A 24,427-nucleotide genomic window follows, 5' to 3' on the forward strand; every position below is an offset into this window, starting at 1 on the left:
GCGCTATAACAAAGGGTCATGCGTAATTCCTACACCATAAGTCAGATCAACACAAAACGGCACAGACCTATGCATCCGAATGTGCTCTACAACTTTGTTATGGGGACCACATATGTCAGCCATATAGTTTGCCCGCCATTTTGACTTGTATTAGTTTGGGCGCGGTTTCTCAGCTAAAAGTGTGTGAGGCTCAGCAACCGTAAGTCCTAGACCAACCAAATTTGGTGGGTGGATTCATACGCCCCCCCCCACTACTCTGGCACTACAAATCACCCATGTCAGCCAGATGGTGGCGCTATAACAAATGGTCATGCTTAAAAGGCCATAACTCCCACAGCATAAGTCAGGTCAACACAAAACTTAATCGACCCATGCATCTCAATGTGCTCAACAACTTTACTATTGGGACCACCTATGTCAGTCATATAGTTTGCCCGCTATTTTGACTTATTTGGTGTGGAAGCGCTGCAGCTCTACATACCACACGCCAGGACACCTGGGTATAACGACATACTTTTTCTTTTTACGGCAGTCGGCTAGGACGCAAGAAATCACACACCGTCTGGTCCAGTTTTGGAAACTCTGGCACATGTTTCTGAAGCGATGGAAGTTTTACATTTTAAAAAATGACGGTAATCGTCTAGGACACAGGCGACCCAAGTAATCCGACATTGTCATATCTAGTTGGAAACTCGGGTAGGCTGCTGCTTCTGAAGCAAGATTCTTCAATCTTTATTACACTACTGTAAACTACTAATATGACACGTTAGCCCCTAGCTAACGAGTCTGACCCTTTAGCCGAGCGGTTAGTGACGTCGCCTTGTGGTGCAGTACACCCCGTATCGAATCCCGCACCGGGCAACAAAATAACCGGTCACATTGGTGGCAGCGGCGGGATCCGGAAGTGTGCAGATCCTCAGAAGTCTCTTCGGAGCGCGGGAAGAACAAGCGCGAGGGCGCGCTTCCGGGGAGGGTGACGACTGTAAACTAATAATTAGACACGTTAGCCCCTAGCTAACGGGTCTAACCCTTTAGCCGAGCGGTTAGTGATGCCGCCTTGTGGTGCAGTACACCCCGTATCGAATCCCGCACCGGGCAAGAAAATAACCGGTTACACTAATAAGAGCGGTTTAGTTTCATGTTGAAACGGTAGTCTATTACAGGCCAGGTGTATAAAAGGCCCCTACGTATCATAGCGTTCATTATTTACGTTGGGTGAAGGTATTTGATCATGAGGACAAAACCATTCAAATTGCTCCATAGGGGGCGCAACAGTGCCAATGCTTGGACCCCTCCCAACGCCGCGTGCGGCTTTAATTTTACTTTTTTTTGTCGTGACGATGTCCGACGTGGACGTGCAGCTCCGTCCGGCTCAACCTTTGGAAAACAGACCCAAGTTTCCCGCAACGTGGCAGTGGACAAATATTCCTTCCTCCCAAAACATTTTAAAGCTAGTTCAGTCTCATAAAGCTCCGTTTGCATGTCCAGTTCCGACTCTTCCATGTGTGACGTCCATGAATTATGTAGACAGACAGACTCTTCCCTGCTCCCCGGTCTGGTTGGCGGACTTATTTTAGCACACTGTAAAAAGTCAAGCTTAACAAGGGTCTCTCATCTTGGTTCTAAGTCCCACGAGGCTTGTTTGAAGATATTGCTGGTCGCATTTCCTCACCCCACTGGTCTTCACTATTGCTCGTTTCAAGTGTTCTTGTTGCATGATTTCAAGACTTTACACCAAAGAGGGGAAGACCACTTAAAATCAGAAATGTTGAGATATTTTTTTTTACAGTAAATGTTTTGAAACAAGCCTTATGACGTCACCTTACACAAACAAGCAATACGCGCTCCCCGTGGGGTATGAAACTGGTACTAGCAACATCTGCAAACAAGCGTTATAAGACTTGATATAAACCCTTCGTAAGCTCCTCTTCTGTGTCGTGTTTATTCAATACGTGGACTGGTTTCTGCTGTATAGCAAATTGTCTTTTTATACAGGATTTGATGTCTTGTTTTTTTTTTTAAAGAAATCTGTACAAATGTGTCAAATAAGCATTTTTATTTGATTCTGGTGTCTTGCAGGACACAAAAGTGACGTAAGACAGGTGACGCCTCAATTAAACCGCTGCAGGTTTTATGTCTGAAAGGTTCCATCGATGGTCTTCAGTTCAGACGTCCCATACGACGTGCAATCATTTCAGCCACGTGTGACAAACTGAAACTTAACTGATTTATTGTAAATTTGGTGTCACTACTGTCAACAAAAATAAAGTTTTGTCTTTTTTGAAAAAAAAAGAAGCAAATTCAGAGCCTCTGCTTTTCTTTCTAGAGTATTAGCACTACTATGATCTCCAAAAAGGATCTGTCTCTACAAATACATCATTTTACATTGTGTACACACGCCTATGTACGCAGCCCGATCCCTGGCAGATTTACACAGCATGTATGCAAAATACAGTCGGTCACCTGATCAACTATGTAGGATGGCTGGAAGTGTTTCGACCCCGTTTCTAAAATCTCACGTAAACAAAAACGATGAATCTTGTTCTATCAACAATTTAGATAGGGAATATCTGAGAAAACAGTCAGGTCAAATGTCAGGTTTTTCGCCTGGTGCCGGTTTTAATGTCTGTTTTCTTTTCGTGCTGAGGTTATTCTACAGCATCTGGTTTGTGCTGCGGCATGTGAAAATAAGCCGTCAGATTTAATGTGGCATCAAACCGCTGGTGTCATTTTAACTTAATTCAGTCTGAGCTTTCGCCGTGGGGCGGAGGAAACAAGTACAATGATGGCCAGAAGCTGAATTTTGAAAAATTGGATCGGTAATTCACATGATGCCATAAGCTCAGGTCATCCCTCAGGGACACAAGACTGGGTCGGTACCTTTGTCCCACAGATGGACACTGAAGTGAAAAGTCGGTCAGAGAGAATAAAATGAGCGTAAAATGTGTGACTTCAAATCTCTGAGGATCTGAATTCCCTGTCATATTGTGGAGGGTGTATCGGCTGGACATCCATCTGCCTCTAGAGGAAGGTACTGAGTGTGTTTTCAACCATGGCCACCTGGAGATACTCAGGCGCATCACTCTCCCCCTCCCTGTCCTGTTCATTCATCTCCACTTTCCTCTCCCTCATGGAGAGGGTCTTCCTCTTCCGGATGGACTCCCGGGAGCGGCGGTCCAAACACTCGATGATCATCTGGGCCAGATCCTGCTGGAGCCGCTGGAAGTTCTCTCTGGGGAGTCAAGGGTCAGAGAATAATACATCTGTGTAGATTTATTTCATTCATCCAAGTATTACAACTTGAGCTGTAATACTTGCCAAGTATTACACCAGCTGGAGGTGGCAGAGCTGAAGATGCTAAGATTTTCATTGGGAGTGATGAAGAAGGACAGGATTAGGAATGAGTATATTAGAGGGACAGCTCAGGTTGGACGATTTAGAGACAAAGCAAGAGAGGCAAGATTGAGATGGTTTGGACGTGTGCAGGAGAGATGCTGGGTATACTGGGAGAAGGATGCTGAATATGGAGCTGCCAGGGAAGAGAAGAGGAAGGCCGAAGAGGAGGTTTATGGATGTGGTGAGGGAGGACATGCAGGTGGCTGGTGTGACAGAGGACGATGCAGAAGACAGGAAGAGATGGAGACGGATGATCCGCTGTGGCGACCCCTAACGGGAGCAGCCGACAGTAGTAGTAGATCCAAGTATTACAACCAAAACTAAAAAACGGCAACCTTATGGAGGTATTTTATCCTATTTTAAGTCTCAAAGCTTATGCAAAGATATACTTCAAAGAACCACATCCAGGGATGCAGGGTAGCATTCACCTATTTCAAAAAGGGCAGGGACAGTGCCTCATTTCCACCAATTTATTTTGGCCATCAAAACATGCTAACGTTTCGGCCTACTGCTGCAGGCCTTCATCAGAGCATGAGTGTAACTAATGGCATGTGATTTATATAGGGCTTCATAGTGGTCACATGATACAGGACATGAAATGGTGACATGACAGGTCAGCAAGCTCACATGCAATGGTTACATGGTCACATGACAGGTCAGCAAGGTCACATGCAGAATAAGCACAGACACCCCACAGTGGGGTGTTCGAACTCCTACCCTCTGGCAAGCGCTGCACAGCAATGTGAAACAAAACCACAGACACAGGAACAGTTTGTTCCTACGGGCCATCTCTCTCATGAACACTTAACAGCACGGTGCAATAACGCACACTTGTTATGTAAACATGACACTTTGTAAATAGCCCTCTCCCTTACGTGGTAGTACTACAGATAGCCCTGTGTCCCAGTCCAGGGAAACAGACTGTCAGTAAGCGCCCACCCCACTATCTATCACTTAGATACCTCAGACCTAGAATATAATGTACACTTGTGTGTAAAGAATGATTTGTAGCCCAGTGCCGGGGGACAGACTGTCCTCTCTCGCTTACATATCTCTGATGTGCACTACCTCTTGTTAAAATGGACTGCATTTATACAGTGTTTTTCTAGCCTACTGACCACTCAAAGTGCTTTACAGTGTATGCCTCACATCCACCCATTCACACACGCAGTCATACGCTGAAGGTGGAGGCTGCCATGCAAGGTGCCAACCGGCTCACCAGGAGCAGTTCGGTGTCTTGCTCAAAGATACTTCGACATGCTCTCTGGAGGATCCGGGGATCGAACCAGGAACCCTCCGATTACTAGGCGACCCGCTCTACCTCCTGAGCCATGCTGCCCAAATAAATTTACAACTGCTGTATGCTGGTTAGAAATTATTCAGCCATAATAACTCTGTATACATAGCATCTTGTTATGTATACATACTGACCTCCGGTATTCTGTTATTGTTCCTATTTCTTTCTTTTGTTTGTGTTTTTCCCCCCAATTGTACCCGGCAAATTACCCCACTCTACCGGGGCATCCTGATCGCCGCTCCACCCCCCTCTGCCGATCCGAGGAGGGCTGCAGACTACCACATGCCCCCTCCCATACATGTGGAGTCACCAGCTGCTTCTTTTCACCTGACAGTGAGGAGTTTCACTAGGGGGACGTAGCATGTGGGAGGATCACGCTGTTCCCCCCAGTTCCTCCTCCCCCCTGAACAGGCGCCCCGACCGACCAGAGGAGGCACTAGTGCAGCGACCAGGACACACACCCACATCCAGCTTCCCACCCGCAGACACAGCCAGTTGTGTCTGTAGGGACGCCCGACCAAGCCGGAGGTAACACAGGGATTCAAACCAGCGATCCCCGTGTTGGTAGGCAATGGAACGTTAGTGTAGCGGTCTTGTTTTCCTTTTTTGTTGCCTTTCTTTTTTGTGTTTGAGTGATATATGTGAGTACTGGAGGCGACTGTAAACCGGAGTCAAGTTCCTTGTATGCCTAAGCACACTTTATAAGATATTTCATCCTTTTCATTAGAAAAAGATGAAATAAATGGTGGAATGTATCTTAGGTGGAGCTGTTCAGCCTTGGCAGAGGTTTAAACTCTGAGTATTACCATCATTATCATTATTATTATCATTATTACTGAGAAGTTAATGGAGTGTTGTTTAAATTGGAAAACGAAGAGTTAACTTACGTTGTTGGAGGTGTTGGGAGGTCGTACTCTTTTCCTGTTTCACCAGTCAGCCAGTAAGTGGTCTCTGTGCCCTTACCCTGAATTAACACACACACACACACACACACACACACACACACACACACACAGGGTGTATCACGGATTATTCTATTTTATTTTTGATTTTGATATACTCTATTGATCCCCGTGGGGAAATTCCTCTCTGCATGTAAGCCATCCTAGCTGTGTAGCTAGCAGCAGTGGGCAGCCGCCGTGCAGCGCCTGGGGACCGACTCCAGTTCGTCTTGCCATGCCTTGCTCAGGGGCACAGACAGGAGTATTAACCCTAACATGCATGTCTTTTTGATGGTGGGGGAAACCGGAGCACCCGGAGAAAACCCACCGCAGACACAAGGAGAACATGAAAACCCCACACAGGGGATGACCTGGGATGACCCCCAAGGTTGGACAACCCCGGGGGTTCGAACCCAGGACCTTCTTGCTGCGAGGCGACAGCGCTAACCACTGCGCCACCATGCCGCCCTATTGTTGTGTGTAGTATCATTACATCGTGGATTTATTTCAGAACATATGAGTTAGCTGACTGTTACAAGAGTACCGTGAGTCTGACGCCGTCCATACCTTCAGGTAGACCTCTCCTCTCATCTCGTATTCAAACTTGCAGTCTGTCCTTTGGAGGATGTGGATGGTGGGCTGACTGACATGGATTCTCAGGGCTTGAGGATCGAATGTAAAAAAAAAACCCCAAACATTGACTTAAAAACTCTTCTGCTTCATGTCTGTGAATGTTCTCATTCATCCAGGTCATGGTTATCCAAAGAAGTTGAATCAAGTGCAACTGGACTTGGTCTATATCCGTGAAGACGTTTCGCCTCTCATCCAAGAGGCTTCCTCAGTTCGTGCCTTTCTGACTAGATGAAGCTAGTCTGACTGGCTGGTGATGAGACTCAGAATTTATCCTCTTGGATTCGTTTTCAGAGCTATAGCTGTCCATGGCTCTTTGTGTCCTGATGTTTACCAACGCCCGTTGCTAACAGAGCCATAGATATGAGTGGCTCTTTTGTGTACCGATGTTTGGCCGCGCTCGTCGTTATCGGACTTATTGATATGCTTGGCTCCCCTGTGCTCCAATGTCCAGCCGCGCATTGAATAATGAAGTCGAAACTAACACCCCCAACTACCGTCGCTGCTAAACAAATACAAATCAATAGCTCCGATGATGACGGGCGCAGCCGGACATCGGTACACAAAAGAGCCACTCATATCTATGGCTCGGTTAGTGACGGGCGTTGGTAAACATCGGGACACAAAGAGCCATGGACATCTATAGCTCTGACAACGACTCCTAGAGGATAAATTCTGAGTCTCATCACCAGCCAGTCAGACTAGCTTGGTCTAGTCAGAAAAGCACGAACTGAGGAAGCCTCTTGGATGAGAGGCGAAACGTCTTCACGGATATATACCAAGTCCAGTTGCACTTGATTCAACTCCTTTGGATCTTCTGCTTCAGTTCTGGTTTTAGGAATACTTGTTTTGGTCATAATTCACAAGCCTGTACGACAGTAACTGTTGCGTGATATGTGTACATCTGCAGTGTCTTCTGTGGACATACTGGAGGGTAACAAGGCTTTAACATGCACCGGTACCGATCAGATTCTGTTCGTCAACATGTATGCTGTTATGAGTGTATGTATGTATATCCTACGGTGGCCTGTAGACTCCATGCGGGAAGCTGTGTTGACCATGTCTCCAAACAGACAGTATCTGGGCATCTTTACACCAACCACCCCTGCAGCACAAGGACCTACACACATACACACACACACACACACACACACACACACACACAGTCATCAGCCATTGTATTTGCTAACGAGGTAAAATGGAAGAAGAGAAAGACGACAGTGAAAAGGAGAATTAAGAGGACAGATAAGTGGGACAGGGGACTGCGTGGGATCGACTGCTCCTCACCTCATCTCCTGTTTTTTTTTTCCCCATCCCCCCCCCCCCCCACTTGTACCCGGCCAATTACCCCACTCTTCCGAGCCGTCCCGGTCACTGCGCCACTCCCTCTGCCAATCCAGGGAGGTCTGCAGACTACCACATGCCTCCTCCGATACATGTGGAGTCACCAGCCACTTCTTTTCACCTGACAGTGAGGAGTTTCACCAGGGGGACGTAGCGCATGGGAGGATCACACTATTGCCCCCCAGTTCCCCCTCCCCCCCAACAGGTGCCCTGACCGACCAGAGGAGGCGCTAGTGCAGTGACCAGGACAAATACCCACATCCAGCTTCCCACCCGCAGACACGGCCAACTGTGTCTGTAGTGACGCACGACCAAGCTGGAGGTAACACGAGGATTCGAATCGGTGAGCCCCGTGTTGGTAGGCAACGTAATAGACTGGTACACTACCCAGACGCCCCCATATGTCATCTATTGTTGTGTACTGTACTGATCTTAAAGCCCTTTGGGACTACCTTGTGATTTTGGGCAATACAAATGCAGACTGTGAGTACAACATCAACATGGAGAAGGTACTGACTGGTACACATGGCATCTGGAGATGAACGCAGCTGGATTAAAATATTTTATGACACACTTGTCCATTTGACAAGTTAACTCCAGCGCACATCCTGGTTGCAAATGAGAGATGCTCTCAGATCATCATCAACATCATCATCATTAGTTCTGTGACCTATGGAAGTCGTCGGAGCACAGCTGATGCCTCAACAAGTCTCTTCCACCAGTATGGTGATTGAGTTTGGTTGCGTCATCATTGTGTTTCAGTAGGGGGCATACCTGGTGGTCCCTACCTCCTCTCCTGGTATGGATGGCCGTTGGGTCACAGAGGAACTCATCCGCCCTTTGACAGGTTTTGTTTTTAGTCCTGCTGGATGTCCACACACCCTCCTCATAACAACCCAGGGGTTGAAGTGGGGGTGCCGGTTTAGTCACCGACGACCTGGCGGTTGCAGTTTAATGTCGTACCCAGATAAACAACATTTGATATATCGACTTCGGTCTCACCCTGACCCTACTTCTAACATGATCTGAATCTGACTGAATAACTGACAAGATAACCCAGGGACACTGTGTCACACGTAGATCTGGGAACATCTCTCACTTGCAGATCAGGAGGACCTAACAACAGGATCAGTGACCACTCAACAAAACTACAGAGAGGAGGACAGTAGATTACATTTGAGTAGATTAGACACATTGTTTGAAAAACCAACAAAATGTCTCTGAATAAGAACAAATCAAACGGTGATGCAATCCATGCAAGGCTTCAGCGTGTAAAATAGCGAGAGCAACCAACATGAGTTTGAAGGAAGCTGGTGTAACGACTATCTCCTTCCTGTGGAAACCTGAGCCAGGGGAGTTATTCGACAAGAGTTCCGGCCATATGCCATTGGGTTAATCGGGTGGGATAAGGGAAAAAACTAGAAATAAATTTATTAAAAAAAAAAAAAAAAAATCAAACAGCAACGCGGCAAAACCAGGAAATCACAACAACATAAAAGCAATAAAAAAAGCACTGATTCTTCTCCTGCTTCCTGGTCATGGTGTCACCCACCTGAATGTACCCCGATGCGGATCCAGACCGGTATGCCGGGCAGGTGTCTGAGCTGGAAGGTCCCCATGAAGGCCAGGATATCCAGCGCCATGCGGCAGATGTCCACCGCATGTCTGTTGCCGTTCCGTTTGGGTAGCCCAGACGCCACCATGTACGCATCGCCTATCGTCTCCACCTGAGGACGGAGGGAAGCGTTAAACGTCAGGACGAATTACAGGTAAGTTCAACCGTATGGGTCCATTTGTTACCATGGAAACAATTACATCCCTGAACAGCTGTGACGTTTGTTTTTCATATTCAGTCTTCCAAGTTGGAATTTTGCGGGTCTTGGTGGGATGCTCAACAGGAAGACTAAGGGACATGAACATGACATTTTAAAACTAAAGTACTCAACAAATATCTACGTTCCAAAGAGTACTTCCATGTCTAAATGTTTAATTCTGTAACCTAAGGAAGAGAGAATGTCAAGCAATGTCCCAACTCCATACTATAACACTAACACTATGTAATATCTACTGTGCACTATAAAATTAACACTATGTAGTATCTACTATGTACTGTAACACTAACACTATGTAGTATCTACTATGTACTGTAACACTAACACTATGTAGTATCTACTATGTACCAGTCTTGGTAGTGTACTGTTTTGACAGTATGTCAGAAGCGACTGTACTAACCGCTTCGTACTAAGAGGAAATGACACAAATCGTGCCCTGACAGAACTGTGAAGAAGGAGAATCCAGGGGTGCCTGGGTAGCATGGCGGTCTATGCCGCTGCCTGCCAACACGGTGGTCGGCGGTTCAAATCCCCGTGTTACCTCCGGCTTGGTCAGGCATCCCTACAGACACAATTGGCTGTGTCTGTGGGTGGGAAGCTGGATGTGGGTATGTGTCCTGGTCGCTGCTCTAGCACCTCCTCTGGTCGGTCAGGGCACCTGTTCGGGGGGAGGGAGAACTGGGGGGAGTAGCGTGAGCCTCCCACGCAATACGTCCCCCTGGTGAAACTCCTCACTGTTAGGTGAAAAGAAGCGGCTGGTGACTCCACATGTATGGGAGGAGGCATGTGGCAGTCTGAAGCCCCCCCCCCTCCGGATCAACAGAAGGGGTGGAGCAGAGACCGGGACGGCTCGGAAGAGTGGGGTAATTGGCCAAGTACAATTGGGGAGGAAAAGGGGGAGGGGGAAAAACTGTTATGAACGTGTACTTTGTATTTATTATTTTGTTTTCATTAACGCTGCAGTGTGGAAGTTCTGTCTCCCCCTTGTGGCAATGTGAGTAATGACTTCTCTTCTTTCAGCGCTCTCCAACTTGGAAACGCTACACCAATGGTTATCTGTGTTTGTCCTCTGGCTGCCGAGTTTCTTTTTTTCTCTGGAGCATCAGAAACGTTTCTGGACGCTTCTTGGGTTTTTCTGTCATCACTTCCAAGCCCGGAAATGTTCTGGCAGAAAGCCCTGAAGGCCAGGCAGCCAATCAGAGACACGCACGCTTCAGCTCTGGCAAAGCAGTCATCACTGGTCAGAATCTCTCACACAGTTGATTTACCACTGTATAAATTTAATAAGCTTTGGGAATCGAATTAAGAATTATGTACTGTGCAAAACTAAACACAACATTACATCTGAATGTAAAGAAGTCATTACATATTTTGAACATGATAAAAATAACACTGAATTCATTGTAAATTTGTTCATCCTATATGGTAAAATACATAAATGCAGAATAACAAAAGTCACCCCAAGTTTCCTGGATTTTTGGGTGAATTTAAAGAGTATGTTAAGACTCTGGAACTTATAAATGATAAAAAAGCAATAACACTGAAAATGTATGATGAATTATTTAACGAGGAATAATTTGATCGTTTATGATACGAGTTCTCCCTCATAGCTTTATGATAATGTAGTTCATTACCCCAATGTTCATTTTTGTGTCTTCTTTATTTATCTTTTATTTTATCCTTTTGTGGCACTCTCACCCGTTTTTATAATCTTGTTGAGCACATGTCAGTAATGTCTGTATATTTGAATATTTGTCAATAAAAAACAACCCCCAATCATTTCTGGTTGACGTAAAATGCATCACTACGCATCACTTCACGAGCGCCAGCCTGGGAATGCAGTGCGGGAATGTTACCCCAGACACCAGACTTAAAACTACGGTATACTGCGAAATGTGATTTGGAAATGGCTACAATCACAGCTTTGTAAGATGGTGACAGATGCAATCTTAGCCCCCCCCCCCCCCTCGCTCGGTTCAGGGATGGTCGTTTCCTCTTCACATAGATGGCCTCTTTGACGCCCCATTCAAACTAGCGTTCCTCCCCGTCAAGGATGTGCACATCCTCATGCTTGAAGGAATGGCCACTGGCCTGTAGATAGTGTAGACTGTGGAGTTTGGCCTGTAGATGGTGTAGACTATGGAGTCCTGGCCTGTAGATGGTGTAGACCAGGGATAGGCAACATGGTTCAGAAAGGTCCGGTGTGGGTGCCGGTCTTTGTTCCAACCAAGGAGTTACACACCTGAGTCTACAAATCAAGGTCCTTAGCAAAGACTATTGGTTGACTAATAGAATCAGGTGTGTAACTGCTTGGTTGGAACAAAGACCTGCAACAACACCGGCCCTTTCTGGACCATGTTGCCTATCCCTGATGTAGACTGTGGAGTCCTGGTCTGTAGATGGTGTAGACTGTGGAGTCCTGGCCTGATGTGGTAGCTCTCCTGTGTTGTGCCATCCTCTTGGCCAGCATCCGTTTGGTTTCCCCGATATACAAGTCATGGCAAGGGCTTGAACGTCACAGACGTTCATTTAATGTAAGTCCTGCATTCTAGCTTCAGTTATTCTTTTTACTGTTCCCCTTTGAGACGGCAGAGACGCACCCATAGACGACAGTTGATTCGTTTACTTACTCCAGAGTTACTTTTCTCAAACAAGACTAGGTCAGATTCTACTATATGGCTGGACCGTGTATGGTCATTGTTTGAAATCGTGGCCAACTTTTTACAGGGCTAGCCAGTGGTAGTGTCTATAATGTGAATTCCTGGATATTAAATGTTCATCTACAATCTTCTTTAGTGGTGCCAGTAATATTTGTTGTTGAAGTGTACTTAAGTAGCATATCACATGACATGGTTAAGCCACGTTTGAGTATCCACAAACAGCAATATATTCCGTTCGTTAGCGTGCGCTAAATGTTATAAATTATCTTGTTAGCTCGGTGGCCCTTGACCAAAGATTTCAATTGCAGGCTCTTAGGTGTAACCCCACTCTGTCTGCACCCGAGGCTGAATCTCAGGTGGTTCCTGTAGTCTGCCATCTTACATGCCGTTTACTCATACTCATGTACACTAAACCTGAGAACGGGACTGGCTTCAATGCATACTACACATGGGAAAATTCACCCACAGACATACACTACCGTTCAAAAGTTTGGGATCACCCAAACAATTTCGTGTTTTCCATGAAAAGTCACACTTATTCACCACCATATGTTGTGAAATGAATAGAAAATAGAGTCAAGACATTGACAAGGTTAGAAATAATGATTTTTATTTGAAATAAGATTTTTTTTACATCAAACTTTGCTTTCGTTAAATAATCCTCCATTTGCAGCAATTACAGCATTGCAGACCTTTGGCATTCTAGCTGTTAATTTGTTGAGGTAATCTGGAGAAATTGCACCCCACGCTTCCAGAAGCAGCTCCCACAAGTTGGATTGGTTGGATGGGCACTTCTTTGAGCAGATTGAGTTTCTGGAGCATCACATTTGTGGGGTCAATTAAACGCTCAAAATGGCCAGAAAAAGAGAACTTTCATCTGAAACTCGACAGTCTATTCTTGTTCTTAGAAATGAAGGCTATTCCATGCGAGAAATTGCTAAGAAATTGAAGATTCCCTTCAGAGGACAGCACAAACAGGCTCTAACAGGTACTATTTAATGAAGATGCCAGTTGGGGACCTGTGAGGCGTCTGTTTCTCAAACTAGAGACTCTAATGTACTTATCTTCTTGCTCAGGTGTGCAACGCGGCCTCCCACTTCTTTTTCTACTCTGGTTAGAGCCTGTTTGTGCTGTCCTCTGAAGGGAGTAGTACACACCGGTGTAGGAAATCTTCAATTTCTTAGCAATTTCTCGCATGGAATAGCCTTCATTTCTAAGAACAAGAATAGACTGTCGAGTTTCAGATGAAAGTTCTCTTTTTCTGGCCATTTTGAGCGTTTAATTGACCCCACAAATGTGATGCTCCAGAAACTCAATCTGCTCAAGGAAGTGCCCATCCAACCAATCCAACTTGTGGGAGCTGCTTCTGGAAGCGTGGGGTGCAATTTCTCCAGATTACCTCAACAAATTAACAGCTAGAATGCCAAAGGTCTGCAATGCTGTAATTGCTGCAAATGGAGGATTCTTTGACGAAAGCAAAGTTTGATGTAAAAAAAATCTTATTTCAAATACAAATCATTATTTCTAACCTTGTCAATGTCTTGACTCTATTTTCTATTCATTTCACAACATATGGTGGTGAATAAGTGTGACTTTTCATGGAAAACACAAAATTGTTTGGGTGATCCCAAACTTTTGAACGGTAGTGTATTTGTATTAATACTCACTCTGCTACATGTTAATAGTAACATGAGTATTTGCTAACCTCTGATAGTTGCTCTCTCAAACTGGGGGAATTGCAATGTCTGTGTTCACCTGGAAATATTCATCCATTCATCCATTATCTGAACCGCTTATCCTGATCTCAGGGTCGCGGGGATGCTGGAGCCTATTCCAGCAGTCATTGGGTGGCAGGCAGGGAAACACCCTGGACAGGCCGCCAGGCCATCACACAGGGCCGACATACACACATTCACACCTAGGGACAATTTAGTACGGCCGATTCACCTGACCTACATGTCTTTGGATTGTGGGAGGAAACCGGAGCCCCCAGAGGAAACCCAAGCAGACACGAGGATAACATGCAAACTCCACACAGAGGACGACCCGGGATGACCCACCAAGGTTGGACTACCCCGGGGCTCAAACCCAGGACCTTCTTGCTGTGAAGCGACTGCGCTAACCACTGCGACACCGTGCCGCCCACCTGGAAATATGAGAATCTATAATCTTTTCAAAATACCACGAATAATCTTAAAGGCCCCCAGAGTAGTAAACCACAGACTCGGTGCCTACCTTGTACACATCATGGTGGTCGACGATGCTGTCAAAGCCTTTGTAGATGTCATTGAGCATGTCCACCACCTCCATGGGAGTGCTGTACAGACACAATGTGGTGAAGCCGACGATGTCGCTGAAATAAACTGTCACTTCATCATACAGCTCTGGCTCCACCACTCCAGTCTCCTTCAGAGACTTTACCACCGGGCTGGAGAGAGAGGGAGCGATAAAGAGGAACAAAACCAGATTAGCTGACGTGTTTGTCTACTTTCATTTTGATTATCTCCATGAAAACACTGTGAAGCTCTGGGATAAATCCTGATAAGCCACTTTATATTGTAAAGGTCAAATCACACACACACACACACAGCTGATACAGGCCGCTGAGCGACAGGTTAACAAACATGAAAAAAAAATAAAAAATCGAGTCCCACCACTACAAAGTTCATGTTGATATGTGAAAAAACACCAATAGCAGACTCCATCCATCCATCCATTATCTGAACCGCTTATCAGCTCTCAGGGTCACAGGAATGCTGGAGCCTACTCCAGTAGTCATTGGGTGGCAGGCGGGGAGACACCCTGGACAGGCTGCCAGGCCATCACAGGGCCCACACACACATTCACACCTAGGGACAATTTACTACAGCCAATTCACCTGACCAACATGTCTTTGGACTGTGGGAGGAAACCGGAGCACCCGGAGGAAACCCACGCAGACACGGGGAGAACATGCAAACTCCACACAGAGGACGACCTGGGATGACCCCCAAGGTTGGACTACCCAAGGGCTTGAACCCAGGACCTTCTTGCTGTGAGGGGACCGCGCTAACCACTGCACCACCGTGCCATATGGCAGGCTCCATTTTTCTTTATTCTTGCTTTCATTCCTGCTATTTTCTGCCATCACAAGTATAAACCAAGTGTTTCTCATGAGGAGAAGAAAAAAAATTCTGACATCAAATGATCTGAGACTGTCTGAAGCTGTGAGTGAGAAAAACTAAATCAAAATGTCAAAACATCAAACAAAAAAATCCAAATTAATGAAAAAAAAATCCATTATGTACACTTGAAGCGGCTGCAAAGTCGCGATGTGGATAAGAGATTATGAGATCTCAAGTTGAACAAATGAATTGGAATTGAAGCTTTAACCAACCCCGGCAGCAGCATGGAGTTGAGGAAGTCGGCTCTGTCTCTCTCAGCTTTATACAGCGCTGTCCTCTCCTCCACCAGGTGCTCCAGGTTTTTAGAGTACATCTGCAGGCGTCTTATCAAGTTGTCCATGTAGCTCTCATTGACCTGGTTATGAAGGTTACTAGTGGGAGTGGATGGAAGAGAAGAGGAGAGAAGGGAAGAGGAGGTGTCATTCCATCTGTAGGAAAAGTCGGACTGAAGTTCTCTGTCAGGGCAAAATTCATCCCACGATTTTAACTTTTGAGTCAAAAAAAAAAGAAATACAAATTGGATGAAAATTATCTGTTATTCACACAGAGATAATGTATTAATTAATAACTAATAAGTATTCATTAATAATTCATATTTAATTAATTGGAAATAATTATGATTATTATACAAATATATACAAATAAATAATTGGAGCACACTTTCTGGTGTGCTCCAGTTATCATGGCACCACACTGTTCAGCCTCCCTGAGTAAGTCTACTCTAGGGTGCTGGATAGGAGGCGCCGACCAATTGTCAAACTTCGGATCCAGGAGGAACAATGCAGATTCCATCCTGGCCCTGGAACAATGGACCAACTCTTTACCCTTGTGGAAGTGCTGAGGGAGGCATGGGAGTTTGACCAGCCAGTCTACATGTGTTTTGTGGATTTGGAGAAGGCTTACGACCGTGTACTCTGGGGCACTCTGTGGGGGTTATTGCAGGAGTATGGGGTACCCGGGCAGTTGCTACAAGCCATCTGGTCCTCGTATAACCAAAATGAGAGCTGTGTCTGCATTCTTGGCACAAAGTCAAACATGTTTTCAGTGGGTGTCGGACTCCGCCATGGTTGTCCCTTGTCTCCAATTCTGTTTGTGATATTCATGGACAGGATCTCAAGACGCAGTCAAGGTGAGGAGGAGTGTGCCTGTTTTGGGAACCTCAGAATTTCATCTCTGCTCTTTGCAGATGATTTGGTTTTGTTAGCTTCATCAGAACGTGACCTCCAGTATGCACTGGGGCGGTTTGCAGCTGAGTGTGAAATGACCGGGATGAGAGTCAGCACCTCCAAGTCTGAGGCCATGGTTCTCTACCGGAAAATGGTGGATTGTTTCCTCCAGGTTGGGGATGAGTTGTTGCCTCAAGTGAAGGAGTTCAAGTATCTTGGGGTCTTGTTCATGAGTGAGGGTAGGATAGAGCAGGAGACTGACAGGTGGATTGGTGCAGCATCAGCAGTAATGTGGAAATTGTACTGGACCATTGTGGTGAAGAGGGAGCTGAGCCGGAAGGCAACGCTCTCAATTTACCAGTCAATCTTTGTTCCAACCCTCACCTATGGTCATGAGCTTTGGGTAGTGACCGAAAGGGTGAGATCACGAATACAAGTGGCTGAAATGAGTTTCCACTGTAGGGTGTCTGGGCTCAGCCTTAGAGATAGGGTGAGGAGCTCAGACATCCGGAGGGAGCTCGGAGTAGAGCTGCTGCTCCTTCACATTGAAAGGAGCCAGTTGAGGTGGTCCAGGCATCCGATTAGGATGCCTCCTGGGCACCTTCCTTTCGAGGTTTTTCGGGCAACTGGAAGGAGACCCCGGGGTAGACCCAGAACTCGCTGGAGGGACTACATGACTAATCTGGCCAGAGAACGTCTTGGGATCCCCCAGGAGGAGCTGGAGGATGTTGCTGGGGTGAGGGATGTCCAGAATGCCCTACTTAGCTTGCTGCCACTGCGACCTGACCCTGGAGGAAGCGGCTGATGATGAGATGATATTCACACAGAGGTGTATAATCAAGGGAATTAAAAGTATCTTGATTTTTAAGCAATGTAGTATCCATCCATATATTATCTTAACCGCTTATCCTGCTCTCAGGGTCGTGGGGATGCTGGAGCCTATCCCAGCAGTCATTGGGCAGCAGGCGCGGAGACACCCTGGAAAGGCCGCCAGGCCATCACAGGAGCAATGTAGTACCAAGAACAAAATACTACTACCATGAGTAAAAATTAGGAAAATTAGTTTTGGAGTTACTAATAAGTAATAGATTAACTTTTTGAGTAGTAATTCCAGCCCCAAAATTCAAACAATTTAATGGGTCTGAGGTGTGAAAATTTTTTAAAAAGTGCTCAGGAATACCTGCGGATTTTCCCCAGACAAAATTCTACCTTCTTGAAATCGGGCCTTTTTTCTGGATCCTCGTCCCAGCAGGTTTTTATCAACATGTATACCTAAGACACACACAACACAAAGCTATTAACACACACACACACACACACACACATAGATGCAAAGATACATACACACGCAAATAAACATGCAAACTAAGGCACACAAATCTGCCAGGTACTTTTACCTCCAATTCTTTCTCTGAGGTCGTCTTGAAGTTGAAGTGAGGTCTGAAGTAGGACATGATGCTGGGATATTGAATCTTGGACAGCTTTTCTGTTGGGAGACATGGAGGTGCAAGTTGTATTTGGACATAACTCAGACTTCAGTTAGCAAAGACACATGTCGATCTATAGTGATTATCTGACGCTCTGCAGGTTTGGCTCAATAGTGGCACTTGCTGGCTGCGAGCAGTACTTCCTCTGTGCTTTCAGTATGTATCGCAAGGCTGCGTTGCCTCATACAGTAACGAGGCTTGATGCCGAAACGTCTGGTTTTTGTCATCTTCCACGAATATGTATTATCCTATTCAAATCTCCTGAAGATACGCTAACGCTTGCGAGCGAGATCCCTCTTTGATATTGACAATATGGAGAGACCAGACATGTACGTGATATGAGAGAGGACTGTGAGAAGGTTGGTCACACCAGACCACATAAAGCTCTAGCAATGAAACTATTTGGTGTTCTGACTGATAGATAGATAGATAGATAGATAGATAGATAGATAGATAGATAGATAGATAGATAGATAGATAGATAGATAGATAGATAGATAGATAGATAGATAGATAGATAGATAGATAGATAGATAGTTTTATTAAACACACAACCAAGGCCAGTGGAATTTGCCTTTGGTACAGCATGTTAGACTCTGCAGCACAATACATCCATGGACAACAGCAGACACGCCACATATTATCACGAACAATACAGTTACACAATAGCAGAAACAAACATATTACAAACAACAATTAGGTGAATGGTAGTATGTGTGCCGGTAGTATGTGTGCCAGTGGTGTGTGAGGAGGGAACTATAGGGAGGAATTCGGAGTCCTGATAGCTAGGGGGAAAAAACTGTGAAGCATTTAGTCTTAGTGGACAGTGACCAGTAGCACTTCCCTGAGGGAAGGAGCTGGAAGAGATGATAAGCAGGATGTGAGGGGTCAGAGAAGATCTTCTTTCCTCACTTTACGGTGCAGTGAGTATGTAGAGATTCAACTGAGGGGAGTGGGTTGCCTAGGATTTTGGATGCCTTGTTGACAATCCGCTGCAGTTTTTTCTGTGTTTGACTGTCCGCGCCGTCAAATCCCACTGGGTGCAAATTATTTCGTGTAAACTCAAGAACTTGACACTAGACGGGGCATCCGGGTGGCGTACCGGTCTATTCCGTTGCCTACCAGTATGAGGATCACCGGTTCAAATCCCCGTGTTACCTCCGGCTTGGTGGGCGTCCCTACAGACACAACTGGCCGTGTCTGCAGGTGGGAAGCTGGATGTGGGTATGTGTCCTGGTCGCTGCACTAGCGCCTCCTCTGGTCGGTCGGGGCGCCTGTTCAGGGGGGAGGGGGAACTGGGAGGAATAGTGTGATCCTTGCATGCACTACGTCCCCCTGGTGAAACTCCTCACTGTCAGGTGAAAAGAAGCGGCTGGAGACTCCACATGTATCAGAGGAGGCATGTGGTAATCTGCAGCCCTCCCCAGATTGGCAGAGGGGGTGGAGGAGCAACCGGGATGGCTTGGAAAATAGGGTAATTGGCCAAGTACAATTAGGGAGAAAAATGGGGGGGGGGGGGAATCCAAAAAAAAGAAATGAAAAGACTACATTTCCACAACACTTCTAATCTGAGGACACAAAAGGTTTTACATTGAAATGTCTGCGTCACGTACCAGTATGGGCGGCCCCAGTGGGAAATGAACCCCTAACCTTTGGCAGTATTAGTGCCATGCTCGAAGTGCACGCTACAATAATGCCAGGCGCTCTACTGACTAAGATACACATGACCAAAGATTTACCAGACAGACGAGGAAGGGTGACTGGCTGACTGAAAAATTATTGGGCAGGGACTACTGATCAGGGGCCTCATGTATTAGTCGTTACTATGGGCAAATTTGTGCAAACACACCCATGGGATTTTTTAGCCCTGAAGTTTGTCTCAGAGATCAGTGTAGAGCCTGGGTAACGCCTGAATTTAGACACCGATTGACTAACACTGATGTCTTTGCAGGCCTGGGTGATTGCTCGTTGCAAGAGGTAGACGACAGATGTTGGGAGGAATGAATTACAAATAACCATCATGCTTTGCTACTGTCTGTCAGACAATCTTGAGGGCTAAAAAATTCCATAGGTGTATGCACAAATTTGCCTATAGTAACAATTGACATGAGGCCCCTGGTTTCAGTGAATGAAGGGCATTGTGTGTATGTGTGTGTGTGTGTGTGTGTGTTTAACCTGCGTGGTCAGAGCAGCACTCCGTGTAGTAGGTGCTCTTTCGGAGGATGATCTCCTGCGCGATAACGGCGAAGCTGTAAACGTCTCCTTTCTGAGAGATCCCTTGTTTCCTTAAGTGTTCTGGAGCGGTCCACAAATCTGAGAGGAGGGGTACATTTTTATTTTCATCCTTTATTCAATTTGGTATACATGATCTTTTCACACCCATCTCCATCACCATCACAACCTTGCTTCACCTTCATACATTCAAACACATCCACACCAGGGAGTCGCCCAGTAAAACCAGAGTCCTCTACTGCTGGACCACCAGTACCTCCTCTGGAGTTTAATGGCCTCTATCTATTACATTAAATGTGTGTACCTATGCGTGTGTGTATGCGCGCACTGCCCCCCCCCTTTTCTCCCAAATTGTCAGTTGCACCCTTCCAATTACCCCACTCTTCTGAGCTGTCCCGGTCGCTGGTCAACCCCCTCTGCCGAACCGGGGAGGGCTACGGACTACCACATGCCTCCTCCGATACATGTGGAGTCACCAGCCACTTCTTTTCACCTGACAATGAGGAGCTTCACCAGGGGGACGTAGTGCATGCAAGGATCACACTATTCCCCCCAGTTCCCCCTCCCCCCAGAACAGGCGCCCCTGACCGACCAGAGGAGGCGCTGGTGCAGCGACAAGGACACATACCCACATCCGGCTTCCCACCCGCAGACACGGCCAATTGTGTCTGTAGGGACGCCCGACCAAGCCGGAGGCAACATGGGGATTCGAATCGGCGATCTCCATGTTGGTAGGCAATGTAATAGACCACTACGCTACCCGGACACCCCCTGTATGCGTGCATTATTAAAATTGCTTAGAACATATTAGCTGAAATTATGGTTTATAAACAATTATAAGGTACAAATAATGTATTATCAGAATCAGATTCTGATATTATAATATTTGTACCTTATAGTATGTTATCACAGAAAGTTCAATCAGTTCAGCTGAATCAGTGTGTACGTATGTGTATATATATATATATAGGTACAAACAATACCATTGCATATGTCACCTTACTATTGTAGACATTCTCTACAGTAGCATTATCCAACAAAGTACACCCAAATTCTGCACTGAATGTTTTTTGTACAGAGCGTGCTCTTGCACTTTGACTTTTCTAAGTACTCTTACAAGTACTTCTATTTACGACTTGTGGGTTACGTCAGCAAAAGAAGCGTTTCATTGTGAGAAGAAGTGTAAACTAGCTTTCCTATATGACAAATAAACCTGAAAAAAATATATGCTCAGAGCACGTGCAGGTGTAGTACAAAAACATGACATGAGAACATGACACACTTATCAATGCCAATACTAAACAAATTAACATTTAACAGACGAATCTTTTATCACAGCGATAATGGACTTACCTCTGCTAGGGTTCAGAATAGTGTTACAGCCAAAGTCAGTGATCTTCACCACCATGCGATTGTCCACAACACAGTTAGTGGACTTGAGGCGGCCATGAACCTCGATATCACTGGCGTGGAGATAGGACATGCCCTGCATGGAAGATGTACACAACCAAAACCTTAGATACTTTAAAAACTACTCCATCTACCAGCTCCTCCTCCCCCCTCTCAGCAGGGGCCTGGGCTTCTCCACAACTGCCCACCTTGGAGGCCCCCTGCTGCCCTTCCCCCAATAACAACTCTCTGCATTCATGAGAGGGATGTTAAAAGGCTGTTCCAAGAGACAGAACCCCCGCTAAGCTGCTGGACCAGATTCTGTCTCTTCCTTCACCCTGAAGCACTGTACCAATCATCTGCCTCCATTATTCAGAGACACTTCTAACACCTCACTGGAGACATGCCACGTACCAACCCGCTTCAAGACCTCTACATCATCTCCGTTCCCAAAAAACGAAGGCCCACAGGACCCAATGACTACAGGCCTGTCGCCCTGACGTCTGTGGTAATGAAGTTTTTGGAGCGCCTTGTACTGTCCCACCTTAAAACCATCACCAACCCGCTCCTGGACCCCCTCTGCAGTTTGCCTACAGAGCCAACAGGTCTGTGGACAATGCAGTAAACATGGCACGCCACTTCATTCTCCAGCACCTGGACTCCAAGACTCTGCAGCAACCTATGCCAGGACCCTGTTTGTGGATTTCAGCTCTGCCTTCAAAACCATCATCCTGGATCTGCTGCAGGACAAGCTCTCCCAGCTGCACGTGCCTGACTCCACCTGCAGGTGGATCACTGACTTCTCATCTGACAGGAAGCAGCACGTGAAGCTGGGGACACATGTCTCTGACTCCTGGTTCCCCTCAAGGCTGTCTCTCTTCTCTACTCTTCTCTCTGTATACAAACAGCTGCACCTCCAGTCACTAGTCAGTCAAGCTCCTGAAGTTTGCTGACAACATCACCCTCAATAGCACATTTTTACTGCCACAATTGAGTCCACCCTCACCTCCTCCATCACTATCTGGTATGCTGCTGCCACTGCCAAGAACAAGGGCAGATTGCAGCGTATCATTCGCTCCGTGAAGAGGGTGATTGGCTGCAACCTGCCAGCCCTCCAGGATCTGTATGCCTCAAGGAAACTGAGGTGAGTAGGAAAGATCATGGTCAACCCTTCCCACCCAGGACATGGTCTCTTTAAAACTCTCCCCTCTGGCAAGAGGTTAAAATCTATAAAAACCAGAACCTCGTGCCACAAGAACAGCTTCTTCCCCATAGCAGTAGAACTTTCCAACAAGCCCCCAGACACCCACAGATACTGACACTGCCCCCCCACCCCCCTTTAACACTCTCTCCACACCACGTTATGACATACACACACATACATGCGCACACACTCTCATGCACAAACACAGTGCAATATATCTACCTGCCCTACTGTGCCCTCTGCACATGGACACTTTGCATAAAGCCCGCACTAGCCTGTAAATAACTCTTATTCTACAACAACTTTTCATTCTGTAAATAACCTCTTATTTAAAAGACTTGCCATATTGCCAGTGTTTCCACATTATTGCACCTTATTTCATCTATTTTTATTGTCTTGTATATATATTTTAATATATTTTATTATGCTTTTAACTTTTACCTTACTGTTGCTGTTAATTTTTCCCTTTTTCCTCATGCACCAACATACTAAATCAAATTCTTTGTATGTTCTTGACCTACTTGGCAATAAATATGATTCCAATTCTGAATCTAACATCAAGTGGCTAGATTAGATAGCCAGGCTGCAGACATGCTATGATGATATCTAATGATATAAAATTTCATTCATCCATTTTCTTTAATGCATTTCAGGTGGAGCCTATAGCAGGAGGGCAGGTCGCCAGTCCATCACATGTGATCATTCTTACCTTTGGGCATTTAAAGTCTCTGTTTCAGCAGACATGCATGTTTCCAAGACAGGTTGAAAACCCACGTGAACATGATAATATACAAACGTCACCCAAAAGAACCAGGACTGAACCCTGGACCCTCTTGCTGTAATACAACAAAGCTAATCTCTCAGGTAGCATGTTTCCAGTTTTCAAACTTAAGATCCTTAAGATTCATTCACAAATTAGGCATTAAAATGTAAACCAAGCTTATAAAAATTCAAGTCATAATGAAGAATCATTAATGCTGGGAATGGACATCTTGTCAGGATAGTACTTAAAAAATGGGGAAAAGAGAACCCTCAGCCCAGAGTGACTGGTTAGATATCGATGAAGAAATCTTAATGGGGAAAAAAAAAAAAATCAAAACCCAAAGAGCGACACAGAAGAACAGAAAGGAAATATACACCGTGTATGAATAAGACTAGTAAAGTGTTAGAAGGACCGATGGAATTCCTTTAATATACTTGGCTTATACTCTTGTTTATGTGAAAGAATGAAAATGCAAGTGTAAAAAAAATCAAAAACACTACACCTTATGTAAACTGAAAAATAAAGCTAATAAAATAACTCTTGTTCTGGTCATTTTAACGCTCTCGTAACGGGGTTGATATTTATCAAGTCAAACATATGGCTCCTGGTGTTCTCAGCAATTTCAGATGTTCCATACAATCCCAATACAACACAGCATATACAATACAAGATCAGGTCATAAAACGTGTTATTTTATCCCACCATAACAACGAAGGATTTCTCTCTCTCACCTTGGTGATGTCATACATAACAGAGATCTTGAACTCCCAGTCCATGAAGGTCTCCTCAGGGTACGACACCTTGTCATTCAACACATACTGGGTGGGACAAAGAGAGTTTGTCTTAACTCATCTGCTGCTCTAATTACACTGTTTTCAGGCAGTTTCAAACTTTGTTATGACTAGAGATGCACCGATACCGA

General features: G+C 45.6%; 1 protein-coding gene across 1 annotated transcript in view; it reads right to left on the bottom strand.

The window, feature by feature from the left end:
- Positions 1–620: 620 nt before the first annotated feature.
- The window catches only part of gucy2cb (guanylate cyclase 2Cb), a 57,137-nt gene continuing 33,330 nt past the window's right edge, over positions 621–24,427 (bottom strand). The window contains exons 16-27 of the mRNA XM_056296834.1: positions 24,237–24,323; positions 21,503–21,635; positions 20,093–20,230; positions 17,828–17,916; positions 17,611–17,702; positions 15,477–15,635; positions 14,336–14,528; positions 9,161–9,335; positions 7,286–7,384; positions 6,202–6,296; positions 5,581–5,657; positions 621–3,232 (exon numbers count right to left, since the gene is read on the bottom strand). Of these exons, the coding sequence (XP_056152809.1) occupies positions 3,022–3,232; positions 5,581–5,657; positions 6,202–6,296; positions 7,286–7,384; positions 9,161–9,335; positions 14,336–14,528; positions 15,477–15,635; positions 17,611–17,702; positions 17,828–17,916; positions 20,093–20,230; positions 21,503–21,635; positions 24,237–24,323 (1,548 nt within the window). The 3' untranslated portion in view covers positions 621–3,021. The remainder of the gene's footprint in view (positions 3,233–5,580; positions 5,658–6,201; positions 6,297–7,285; positions 7,385–9,160; positions 9,336–14,335; positions 14,529–15,476; positions 15,636–17,610; positions 17,703–17,827; positions 17,917–20,092; positions 20,231–21,502; positions 21,636–24,236; positions 24,324–24,427) is intronic.

Source organism: Lampris incognitus, chromosome 17 (genome assembly GCF_029633865.1).
Source record: "Lampris incognitus isolate fLamInc1 chromosome 17, fLamInc1.hap2, whole genome shotgun sequence".
Taxonomy (NCBI): domain Eukaryota; kingdom Metazoa; phylum Chordata; class Actinopteri; order Lampriformes; family Lampridae; genus Lampris; species Lampris incognitus.